General features: G+C 37.2%; 1 protein-coding gene across 2 annotated transcripts; it reads left to right on the forward strand.

Annotated features, from left to right (window-relative positions):
* Positions 1 to 542: 542 nt before the first annotated feature.
* LOC145783298 (ATP synthase peripheral stalk subunit b, mitochondrial-like) lies at positions 543 to 12,564 on the forward strand. 2 transcript variants are annotated; one of them, XM_082595136.1, is made up of 8 exons: positions 543 to 604; positions 3,676 to 3,770; positions 6,112 to 6,271; positions 6,729 to 6,892; positions 9,075 to 9,200; positions 9,816 to 9,906; positions 10,914 to 11,002; positions 12,235 to 12,564. In XM_082595136.1, exons 1-8 carry the CDS (start codon positions 577 to 579, stop codon positions 12,289 to 12,291), a joined length of 810 nt encoding a protein of 269 aa, XP_082451262.1. In that variant the 5' UTR covers positions 543 to 576; the 3' UTR covers positions 12,292 to 12,564. The 2 variants fall into 2 exon arrangements, with proteins under 2 accessions (XP_082451262.1, XP_082451261.1); XM_082595135.1 differs by having other exon boundaries at positions 9,816 to 9,902; positions 10,910 to 11,002.
* Positions 12,565 to 12,959: the final 395 nt, after the last annotated feature.

Here is a 12,959-nt window from a genome sequence, read left to right on the forward strand (position 1 = left end):
GCAGCAGTCAGTGTCAGTTCTCAACTCAATGGTCAGCATAGGTTGTACTAAGTTTTTGTTTTCCATTTTCTCTCTTCCAGAGCTTCCAGCTAGGTTAAGCGTTTTTGTTGCATGCGTACGTCCTTTTCTAACATCTGTTTGTTTTCTTTTGGTAGAAAGGAGCGTTCTTTCTTGGCAGTCAACACAAGGCTGAGTACAGTAGCCTACTCACTAATAAACATATTTACTTTAGTTACTTTCATTTTTGAGTTGCACACTGAAACTAAGTCATGAGACTGAGAGCACAGCACAACATAACATGTGAACAATTTATAAAGCAATGAAAGAATAAGCTCGGCTAGCAAATCGGAATATTATTTCGTCGTCGTTCGTATGAATGTTACTTGAAAAAACTAAATGTGTTAGTAGGGTATCATACCGTTGCTTGTTAATTTTACGAATAACAAATGTCAATGGTCAAATGGTTAACAGCTTTTTAACATTTTATATTGCAAAAACAATGTTTTTCATAAGTTTCACATTACCATAATGCTTTATTTTTCAGGATTTGCTTAGTTTCTTTAATAATTTATCAACATGTTATCAAGGTTTTTGTATAGTTCAGGTAAGGATTTTATGAATATCATATGTAGTAGGCTAGCAATTTTACTATTCATTCCAGGTTATGATTTGAAAGTTACATCATATTGTAGGATTTTATGCTTGGAATAATTATTTATTGTAGATGTGCAAGACTTTATGGAAGTGTAAATAATTACGGTATTGCACAATTAATTTTTTCATTTTCTGTTCTTTGTAGACTTCCTGATGACGTGAACTTAAGTTAGAGTGAGTTCTTAGATGCCGCTGAATGGAGAGCAGTTTTTAACGTATGTTGCTCAAGCGCACACCCTGAGAGTCGAACGGGTACCTAATTTGTACCTTAAAAAGATCGAGAGAACAAATAGCACAAAGTAGTCGCTGATCACAACAAAGCTAATCGCTAATCGGAGTTTCCGAAAAAATTTTAAAGTTAGGGCTAGGGTTAAACGGAAACTCCGATCCGTGTACTATTTTGACTTTTTTTATTTTTTTCTCGATTTTTTTCAGTGTGCAAAATGAGAGTACAAATTGTTCAGGGTACAAATTAGGTTGCATCTGAGTCTAACAGGGCCGCTTAATCTTAAGCCTTCTTCGTTCAAGTTAAGTCATTGGGGCAAGCATCACAATTTACATATTGTTTGTCATGACAATTGTTATTTAGTTGATGAATTAATTGAATATATACTGCCTTTCTTACCTGGAGTGCCATTCCGTGCATTGTAAAGGAATTTAAGGAAATACCTTTTGAAAGTTACATATATTGATTTCCATTAAGGATATGCTAGGGGATCTCCTGACTAAGAAGCAACGGGCCAGCGATTCTCCATCAAGTATCAATTAATCATTTTGAAAGTTTACTTTACAGGATCAGTGCACTGCCTACTTGCCTAGTGCCCTTTTGATAAAGCTTTCTCAACAGCCACCTCGTGTCAACAAACATCCATTACAATAACTTGCTGTTGAGAAGCATCTTGAGCAGCAGTTGTCAGTTAAAAAAGAGATGTTTTATCATTTATCATAACAAAACAAGCTAAAAGTGATTTTATTTTTTTAGTTTTTGTAGATAGGTTTTGGTCAATTTATGGGGGCTCAACTACAAGCTGTTTACATTAATGTCACTCTTGTTTGCATTTGCGATTGCGCGTAGTTATGCGCACAAATTGAGATGACCACTACCTGTGTTTTGCGATGAAACCAATACCAAAAAATGTCTACAGCAACGTTGCTACATATTTAATATGTTTTAGTACAGTGGTAAACTTTAAATGCCATAAACAGGCGGAGACTTCTAGCCTACACCACTTCCAAACTTTTGAATTGCCTAGCCAATAGCCATCATAAGTAGGTGATTAAAGGCTTATGATTATTTTTCATGACTTGTTGTTTGTATAGTCAAACTGGCAAATGCGCGGTCGGACAGTTTTTACGATAATGTGCGGTCCATCAAATTAGAGTATCAAAACAAGTATTAACCAGCGATTCAATACGATAATATCAAACCTCCATCTTTACACTTTGACTACAAAAAATAATTATGCCTATATCACGTCAAACTTGGGAGTAATCAAGCATTGATTTCAACCACCTATTTTTTGCGCAAAATCAACTATGACCAGTTTTGCGAACTTTGATCTGCCGCTTTGCAAGGCAATGTGACAGAGATACTTTGCGCTTTAGTCCAACGTAGAGTGGTTTCACTTCAACCTGAATGAAAAAATTTCTACTTTCTGGCTTTCATTCCCAATTAAAATCAGTAATCAGCGCATTCGAAAAGGTTTTCGAGAATTTCGTTATTGCGCAGTGATGCTCATTTTTGTGGTAAACAACTTTACCTCGGTTCCTATTTTTTTCTCCGTTATTCTCTTTTAAATACCGGTGCGCGTATCTTGCTCCTCGTTCGATGAGTTGGAATTACGTAGTTCATTATGACGCAACCGAAGGCTTTAATTTATCACATGGCTCAGTAGCCCAGACAACAAAATCCATCATTTTTACATTGATCCAACGTCTGCAGACATTGAATCAATGTAAAATTGACGGATTTTGCTGTCTGAGGTTAAATGGGCGAAAACACTAAATTTAAAAAAGAAGAGGTTGTGATTTTCTTTTTAAAAGGTCAGAACGAGCTCAAGAAAATAATTTTGATAAGTAATTTTGATTTACTTTTTTGTTATTTTCTATTTTTGTTTATATTTCTGCAGCAGTTTAGCAACTAACACTCTGACTCCATTTCGTTTTTGAAATATTCATCATGTTATTTCTTGATTTCAATGTATTTGTCCTTAGTGACTGGTAAAGTTTATCGCTCATTTGTACTGTACTTTTCGGTTAATTAACTGCTATCGCAAATAAAGATTTTTATTAAAAATAAGGGTATCTGCTTGACTCGAAGACTCATGGTCTCTTCGCAGATCCCCGTTGCTGGGAATTCTTACTATTATTGCAGTATTTTTGTTTAGGCTACTGTTTGTACCTATAACAAAATAATCCAATCACAACAATGAGGTAACAGTGATAAAACTTCTGTGTTAAAGAAACGTTTTTTTTTGCAAAACTAGTAAATGAATTGTCAAATCTAGAGTTAAAACATCCCAGCCAGGAAAAGTCGATGTTTTAACGTTGATTTAACGTCTAACGTCTAATCAACATTAAAACATTTACTTGTGCAAACTGGAGAGTGCGCCAATAAGTGGCAGATTTATTTGCTGTTGTTTAAAGACGTAATTCACTAGTTTTATCATGGACCGCGCATTTGCAAAGGCCAACGCGCGACGCGCATTAATAAAAAGTGTGGGAATGCGCGAATGATTGCGATAATTACCGTGACACAAAACCACAACTCGCAAGTTTGCAATTATTTGCATGATTATAGAGCAGTACTAGACCAACATAATTGAACAAAAACAAGACAAATTTTCCGCTTATTAAATGATGTAGAATAAAGTTTTTAAAAAAACCTCCGCGCATTTGCCTGTTTGACTATAATTGGTAAAAATCGTATAGCACATTAATTAACATCATTTTCTTGATTGATATGTGATATACCGTATTAATACTAGTGTTGTTATTCAAAACTTTTATTATATGTTTTAGTAAAAAATGCTCCGCTTTGTCTTCGAGTGGCATGTGCACGATATACATCAACCAGTTCATCAACTGATATTAAAATTGTTGATATGAATTACCCAGTAAGTATAATTTAGTTTTTTGAATTATTTTATGGCACTTGATGTTCAGTGTTGTTACGTAGTATACTATAGAAAGATGTCATATTTGTGATGGTGTGGTTAGAGCTCGACCGATATATCGGTCAGCCGATATATATCGGCCGATATCAGGCGTAGCCGATATATTGTATCGGCTATTTTTCGCCGATAAACATCGGCCAGCAAAAGCAAACTCAAAACCAGCCATACATGCCTTTAGAAGAAACACAAGTTGCTCAAACGTGCTTGCATAGCACGAACAATTGTTGCGAGAATATGATTTTCCGCCCATTCTAGTGCGCGCATCTAGAAAATGTTTATACTGTATGCCTTAGCTTCCATTCAAGCAGGAAAAATTTCGAGTTTTACGTTGCTTCAATGATTGATGACATTGAATCAGTGTAACAAAGGTGAATTTTTCGCTAAGAATCGATGGGAGTACTGGTGTACTTCTACACTAGCCACGCGCAGGTTTTTTTTTAAGGTTTGGTTTGGGTGACCGCTAAGTAGTTTTAAGAGACCGCAAGTGTTTCATTTAAATACCAAAAAATAGCCATAACTACATACAATCAACGCAACATAAAATGAATTATTCGACAAGGCACAGCTTAAATGATTGTGACAGCGACCAAACAGCCTGCCCAACATGGCCGCCAAACAAGTTTGCTGCACAATCAAACAAAGTGTGCTTGTTGGCTTCTGCTTGTTATGTTTCCACACGTAAAAACTGATCATTATGCACCATAAATCAGAAATAAACATTGGCGAGTATCGAAGGTGCACTTCTTTTGTGAATAACTCTTTGATTCAGCTGTTAGCTGTACCTCCACTTATTCTTTTTTCCGGACGTGAACTATTGATCGTAGGCTATATTCGTATTATCGACAAGACATAGCGAGAAACAACCATTACTTTTCTACTGTAGTTGCAAGTCCAAATTTTGTGAAACCGCTGGAAAAATTTGGGGGACCGTTTCGGTCCCCCAAAACACCTTTGAAAAAACACTGGCCGCATGCAACTTATTTTAAGTCTTACGTCACAAGGTCTGGCTTTGATCTCTGAGTGATATTGATAAAGCAAGATTCGTTACAAAATTAGATCATACGAGTAGGCTATCACAGCAAGATGCAGCAAAATTTGTCAAGTTTTGGTATTACAGTAAGAAAGAAAAGGCCCAGGGTAAATTAACTTTCGCTCACATGACATGCAAAAATAAACCCAAAGAAAAAATCCTAGTGAAACTTTGCACAGAAGAAAATAGTAGCGTCATTGTAGAAGTTGCAAAAATAACCCCCAAAAAAAGCCTAGTAAAACTTTGCACAGAAGATAATAGTAGCGTCATTGTAGAATTTTTCTGACCCGTGCCCTGTGCCCAGAGCATTGTGACGCAAGAAGCCACACGACCCTCGTTTGGTGGAAGTTAATCAGTTATGCAGTGTATTGCAGCTACACTGCGCTTTGACTCTCCAAGCGCACCTCGTCGGTCTGATGAAAGCCTTCGCTGAAATTTTAAAAAGCCTTACAAACCGTAGCCATAGCTCTTAAATGGCGAAGAATTCAGACCGGACACGTTTGTCCGCCGTCAGCAAAAACGAATTTCGAGGCCTGGGTTGTTTCTTTTTTGTTTGGTGTTTTTTGTGATTAGTGTTTTTTGTGATTCCATTACAGCAAATAATGCATAAACTTTCTTGGACTGGTTTGTTGCTTAATAACTTTGTTGGTTACAAACTTTTTGTAGCTGATATATATTGGTATCGGCCTAAAAATTTCATAAATATCGGTATCGGCCTGAAAAAGTTATATCAGTTGAGCTCTAGGTAAGGTTATCTGAATGTCACAGAATTGGGACAGCTGATTCTAAAGTGGCCCAATTCCCCTGAAGCAAGGTTTTTGAAAAGTTTAAATGTTATCTAAAAGCATATTAAAACATGCCATGTAGCCCCTTTTGCTCAAAAATCTATATGTAAGTTTAATTTCTAAAAGATATAAGTTGCCATATAAAGAATTTTAATGTTTTAAATAGATAAAAGGGCAGGCTCAATTTTCGAGAAATTTTTCATTTCTACTTTAATTTTCTTCTGAATAGTTTTTCAGTTTGGTGTTTTTTCCAGTTCACAACATAATAATGTTGCCAATATTAAAATAAAGAATTTGTAAAAGTTGTGCGTGTATAAACAGCACCCGTCTTTTTGTCAACAGTCAAAATGCATATACTGTATATTTTATATAATATACGTTATCTTTCCTATTGCAAGTTTTCTTGCGCGCATATATACGTCATCCGTCCATAAGTAGTTAAAATGAGTTAAAATACTCTTTTCAGGCTCGCTTGCATGACTGGGAAAATTTTAAAATGCCTGGAGCACCTTATGAGGGAATGGGACCGACGCCACCTTTGCCAGATTATGACAAAAATACTACAAGGCATTACATGATCCCAGAAGATTGGTTTCAGTTCCTTTATCCAAGAACTGGAGCAACTGGTACAGCATCAACTGTTTAAGCGTGACCTAAGCAATACGTAACAACTTTACACTTTTGTAGAAAACTATTTGGTTGGAACATTATTGCTAATTTTCAACTGGTTTTTCTGCTGAAATAACCAAATGGTACATATGTTTTTCTTAGCTTAAACATTTTCTTACATGTTCAATGCAACTAAATAAAAGCTCCATTAAAAATCTGTACTACTAGTACTACTATGTAATTACAATGTATCCTGCAGTGTTGTGCTGTGCTTTATATGATATACTTCTGGTAGTATTTGACTTCATTTTCTTGGTGTTTGTTCTCTGTTTATGGTTTCCTGCGGTATTGTTCTATTTTTTTTCTTTGTATTTATTATGCAATTTACAAACGCTACGTCTCCCTTGCTAAAGAAGAGATGAGTGGATGGTGATATAGTTTTACAGCTCCATTTACGCATACTGTATGGTGTAGGTTTGTACGCATTGTTTACTGGAGTGACAGCGATGCTGATTTCAAAGGAGCTGTACATTTTAAGCCATGATGCTTGGTATGTTCTATCGTTTGTCATCATGTACACCCTCATAAACAAGACCGCTGGTCCAACAATTCAGGACTTCTTTGAAAAAACGCGAATAGTAAGTTATTCAAAATCAAATGTGTCAGTAAGTTATTTTTTAAGTTCTATCATTGTTATAAGTAGGTAGAGCATTGTTATTTATCTACACCAGCGTTTCTCAAAGTGGGCGAAATCGCCCCCCTGGGGGCGATTTTGAGCGCCAGGGGGGGCGAAAAAATCAAAGGGGCGATCGGAGGGCGAAAACACTCAAAGGGGGCGAATTTATCAAACCACCAATAACAGTCCAACGCGCTAACAACATTCCAACGCGCAAACCATTTACTGCAAATAGATGATTCCACCTTGACCGACTATGTATCGCTGCTGCTTGGATATGTGCGTTTTGTTCATAATATGAGAACAAGAAATAATTTTTACGCTCAGTCTTCCTGCAGATATTCGGGCATTCAAGCATCTTTAATGCACAGTGAAAAACTTCTACGAAGAGAAGGGGGTTCCACTAAAGAATATTCTACAATGCGTAACTGATGGTGTTCGGGCAATGGTTGGAAAGCATCGAGGGTTCATTGCACTGATGAAAAGAGCAATTCCTGGACTTATTGCAATACATTGTGTAATTCACCATGAGCATTTGATTGCCCGTATTAGCTCAGTCCTGAACTGCATGAATCACTGAATATTGTGATGAAATGCGTCAAAAATATAAAAGCGCAGGTCAAAAACTTAACTCAGTTTCCCAATTTGAGCGAGAATATTATTACAGAAACACGGAAAAATACTGCTCATATTTACACATGCTTCATAAAGACATGAAACTTCGCTTTCTAGATCTCGTGGACCTCCATGTTCCAAACGGAGTGGTGCAACCATTTTCTACCGAACCTACAGCCATACTGTAGAAGTGGAACTTCAAGAGCAGTTCATTGATATGCAAACAGATAATGTTTGCAGCAGTGGCCGAGTGGTTAGCTCGTTTGGCCTCGCAGTCGAGAGCGTGCATGTTCGACTCCAGCCACCCGCACTTGCTGTTGTTTCTCTGGGCAAGAAACTTTACGATAATTGCCTCTACCCAGTGATCGATTTCGAGTAATGGGTATTGGGTAGTACCAAATTTAAGTCACAAGTAGAGTAGACAACCGGAAACAGTCATTGCCGTCGGCTGCAGCGTGGGTCAGGTGTACGTCGGAAGGCGTACACCGATGCATAGGGCTCAAGTCCGCTTTCCCGCAATGCAGGGTAAAGATATGAAAAACAAACAAACAATGAGTCAAGAGTGAAATTCAGAAATGATCGATACGATTTGTTTTGGTGCCAGGTTGCTGACAAATATGAGCTTCTCTGGAAAGAAGCTAGAATGTGGATTTTGTCGTTTCCTACTTCATATATGGTTGAAAAGGGGTTTTCGGCTGTGACATTGATGCTTTCAAAGCAAAGAAATCGCTTGCTAGTTCATAAACGGGATGATCTTCGGCTCTATCTTACGAAGATGTCGCCAAACATTTCAAAACTTTGTAAAAGTCGCCAAGCTCATCCATCTCATTTAACAGTATCATGTATGCATGTTACTGCCAATTTCGTTGATTAAATTCCCAAAACTAAATTTGTCTATCACTCTATTATCAATGTTTATTTTACTTGACAGAATTAGGGGGGCGAAATTTTATTTCAATAACGAAAAGGGGGCGATGTACTAAAAAAGTTTGAGAAACACTGATCTACACTTTAGTTATAGTTTTGTCAGCTGTTTGCCGTAGGAGCCTCCTATCTGCTAAATGTCTTCACGTATTTTTTTTTTGCGTCATTGATTCGTATTTTTTCCTAGGCACTTAAGCGTCATGTGATTTTGTCTCTCCTCTGAATTGCCGTTTCATTCTTTAAATGCGTTTGTTTTTTAGATTTTTGTGTATGTAGATCAGTTTCTGTAATTTCAATTTATGAAGAACATCAGTCAGTTGGTTACTTGAAAAGGGCTAACATGAGTAATTGAGTATGGCCGAAAACGTTTGTAATTTTTAGTTTATTTTCAAGTTATATTATGTTAAATGCTGTGTGGTTGTTAGGTTTTATTCCTTTTAACTTTAGTTTTTAATAGTCGACTTCTCCTTTATCTGATCTGAAGTGTTTCATCATCAGCAGGTTATATTTGGGCAGGCTAAAATCTACTTTAGCATATGTTCTGTGAATCTCTGGCTTACAGTTAACATGCTGATCTGTTGCTAACATCATGCATCTGTTGACAGGACAGACTCAAAGCTTATGACCAAGTTAAACAGGGTGAAATAGACGAGTTGATGAAGACTGTAGATGACATCAAGCTTGAACAATGGAGAGCCCAAGGACAAGATTTGATCAACGACGCCCGAAGGGTGAGCAGAATCGACATTGCCATCATAAACAAGCTTTCCAGTCGTTCATTGTAATTTGCAAGCGTACTTTGCTCAAATGAACCAGGGATATCTAAAGAAGGGGATACGAAGGCTTTTATTACGTCTGACAATAGAAGGGCTTTTGTTTATCGTAAATAATCTGTGTTTATCATAAAATGACAATTGGCACCGATAGTAGTTTAATTAATTTTGATATGATAACTTGCATTGCGCTATTAGCGTCAGGCCTGGATATTCACAACATGCTCATGGTTGCTTGTTAATTCAACTACCCATATACTTGCTTTACATCTAGCCTACTGCAAAGGCTTTGTTAAAAAAAAACAGCTTACTGGTAACTTTTCAACTGTCTTTGTAAACAAGTATTCTTTAAATATGCTCTACCTAACATTTGCTAACTGTCTTCTGTAGCTCATTGTACCAGCTGCACTACAAAACTTTCTACGATTTTAAAAAGAACCACATGTTTTAAGCACTACTAACTACCGCCCTGGTAGTGTCATGAGAATAAGGCAATCGCTGCTAGCCTTCATATCCCCTTCTCTAGATATCCCTGAAATGAACACAGGAAACTTAATGTTTTCTTATATTCAGTCAAATCTTGCAATGATGCTTGAAACGGAATACCTAAACCGGAAAGCAACGGTCGTAGAAACTTTGAAGAAGAAATTGGATTATCAGGTCTGTTTACGAGTTTAAAAATGTCAAGCTCATTACAGTTATTGTTTGTTTATTAGCCACAATAAGCTTAGTTAGGTTTAAAATACAGTCAACCCCGATTAATCGGACTACACAAGACCAAGCTGAACTGGTAAGATAAAGCGTGAGAGCAAATTTCTACGCATTTTGTTCCAAATGTCTATAAATTTTTAGTAAATGTCTGTTTGATAGGCCACTAATCTCAGCTTACTTCCTTCACTTCATTAAAAAAAGTATTTTTTCCTTTATAGTTTTCAATCTACTGGACGTTTTGCTTCCATTTTTATTCAGGCGCTATAAACATTCATTCATTCTGCTGCACAGTACAGCATCTTGAATACTGCATCAGTTACTGTAATTCTGTAAATGACAATTGACCTTACGACGCGATAAACGTGTTTTTTCGTTTGCCTTCACTTAAAGTTGTTTAACGTAGCGCCTGCAAACATCGACTCATTCAGAGGTTAAACACAAGTAAAGGTAAAGATGGTTCCATACTTGATTCCAAGTGTCGGAGATGAGATGAGAAGATAAGGTTCACATTGTACTAAGCCTTCGGCACTAAGGAGGGTAAGATGGCCAGTTCCTTTCTCTCGTCCGCCTTTCCTTCAGCTACTATGCCCAGTGCGCACCTAATTTATTACACCCTAGGCAGAGGTGTGCGGTGTTTCAACAACCAGCTGAAACCGGGAGTCGAACCAGGTTTGCATTGTTGGAAAAGCAACGTCTTATCTGCTGCGCCATCCCAACGCCCAACACATGTTCAAAAAAGCAAAAAACTGTTGTAGGCCTACGTTTGGCGGATTTTGGTCCGTTTAAGCGTGAAAAATTGTGCAGAAAAATGGATTTTCATTCGAAACCATCAAAAAATAATACTAATAAGCGGGTGGTTTGATTAAGCGTGGTTGACAGTAGGCCACGCCACTCGTATTTTTCTGATGTTTGTAATGGCAGTGAGATATCTTTAAACGTTTGATTTGTGTGAACAGGTAGCTGTCCAGAAACTCAACACTGAATTGGAACAAGAGCACATGGTTAAGTGGATTGAAGACAAAGTCAGGGAGACGATCACACCTGAAACGGTATTTCAGAGCACCTAAAATTAGGGATTGCTCAAGTCCATTCCGATGCAGTGTTTGTTTTTCTTGTTTTCAGTTTTTCTATTTTATGTCAATGGATTTCGTTTCATCAAGAAAATTTGTTTTAATAGTCATGTGACTATTGGTTTGGTTTGAATCTTTATCCTGGGACTGACAAAGCCTTTGATTGGTTATTTCTGACAGTTTCGCTTACTTGTTAGAGGCTTTAAACCACTGACGCATGGCCGATTACCGAGTTAGGCAGAGTGAAGTTTTCGATTGTTGTTGAAGTGTTGGTGTCTGAGTTAATCCATCCACTAGGTGCCAGTGAATGGCGAGCAGTCCTAAAATGCGTTGCTCAAGCGCACACCACGAGAGCCGACCCAGCCCCGCTTGATTTTGAGTAGGCTGCTTAACCACTGAGCTAATCGGGCGTACTATTTTTACAGTATTATAACCCTGACCCTACTGAGCATTTTTATCAGCATCGAACTTCAAAAATATACTAACAAATCAAGTAATGTGGTTAATCTTGGTTAAATTATATATGTAATTTAAGGAAAAAACATTCGGTAAGTTTTCTATAGTTCCATTTGGCACAACAGCTAACAAGCAACAACAACAGCAGAGGTGCACGGAGTCAGTTTTTTTTTTAGATTCCTGTTCGAGTTCAACGTCTACGACTCCGAATCCACTCCTGCTCCAACTTTTTTAAAAATATTGACTCCAAACGTAAACCACAATCCAGATTTGTTATAGCCACTTATACCTTCCCCATCGCCTGTCATGAGAAGAAAGGCATATTTTTATAATGAAAAAATTACTGTGAAGAAGGGAGCGTTCTTCCTGGCTGTCAGCACAAAGCTGAACACTGTTTACAAAATAAAACCATGGAAGTGCACAAAAATAACAACTGCACCAAGCACAGCATAAATATTTGTACACTAAAAGAATCAACTGGAAAAGATCAGACTCTGGCTCCTGTTTTTGCCAAGAATTTTAAACTCCCACTTTGGCAAAAACCGAGACTCCGGCTTCTGAACACTCAAAAACTCTGTGTTTCCATTGAAATATTTAATTTTAAACTAACTTATTGATGCGCAATCTGCCGCAGGCGGAGATAACGACTGATGATGTTTGCAAGAAAATAGTCAATCGAGTATATATTTATTATCGGCATTCCTCTTTGTGAAAGGGAAATATTGCGCATTGTGAACAGACGTTTTCTTTTACAGCAAAAAGTCACTCTCAGTGCTTGCATTGCTCAATTGAACGGAATGGCGGCGAAGTAGAAAAGACTGTTGGGTTATCCGTTAATCTTTCTACCGCACCTTAATCAAGCGTAACCAGTAACAAAGCATAAATTTCAACAATCTACAAAGTTAGGATGTCTTCTCCTCAAGATGTGAAAATAATTTTGCTTGGTTTCAATAGACTACCGTACTTAAAAAACTCTACAATTTTTACTACAGTAGTAACTACATTTACAATAAAAGCTTTGTTATTTTTCCGATTGTAGTTTTGCGTTTATGTGCTTATGTATGAATACAGAACTTGCGAGGAAGCATGCTTGTGCCGAAAGTTCAGAAAGCTTTTTGGTTGTTAATACAGCATTGAATACAGTAAAATAGCAAGGCAATACATTTTGATAAGCGTGAGCTAGTATGATTAAACTTGCTCTTCTACGGCGGCCATGATCACTATCAACTTTCGAAAGGCTTCTATGCATTGTTGTGAGAGCTGCTGCAGTAGTGACACAACTTTTTTCCGATGAAGTTGATAAGCGCTACATTTGCTTCAGTTGTGCTTTCGCTACTTTACAATTTTAAGTGGAAAAAATGATTTGTTTTTATAAAGTTTTGATGGAAAGACTGGCGTCAAAGATGCATTGCATAAGAATAAAATTTCACCGAGAACGTGTTTTCCATAACGGCATTAAAAGGGTAGTGTAAGTGAATGT

The sequence above is a fragment of the Aplidium turbinatum genome, chromosome 14 (genome assembly GCF_918807975.1).
Source record: "Aplidium turbinatum chromosome 14, kaAplTurb1.1, whole genome shotgun sequence".
In the NCBI taxonomy this organism is placed as follows: Eukaryota; Metazoa; Chordata; class Ascidiacea; order Aplousobranchia; family Polyclinidae; genus Aplidium; species Aplidium turbinatum.

Excerpts from the sequence above, each read along its gene's own strand:
- LOC145783298 (XM_082595136.1), top strand. The coding sequence starts at position 577 with ATGTTATCAAGGTTTTTGTATAGTTCAG. Across the intron at positions 6,272-6,728 it reads TCCAAGAACTGGAGCAACTG|GTTTGTACGCATTGTTTACT; the intron begins GTACAGCATCAA and ends TGTATGGTGTAG. Across the intron at positions 6,893-9,074 it reads TCTTTGAAAAAACGCGAATA|GACAGACTCAAAGCTTATGA; the intron begins GTAAGTTATTCA and ends ATCTGTTGACAG.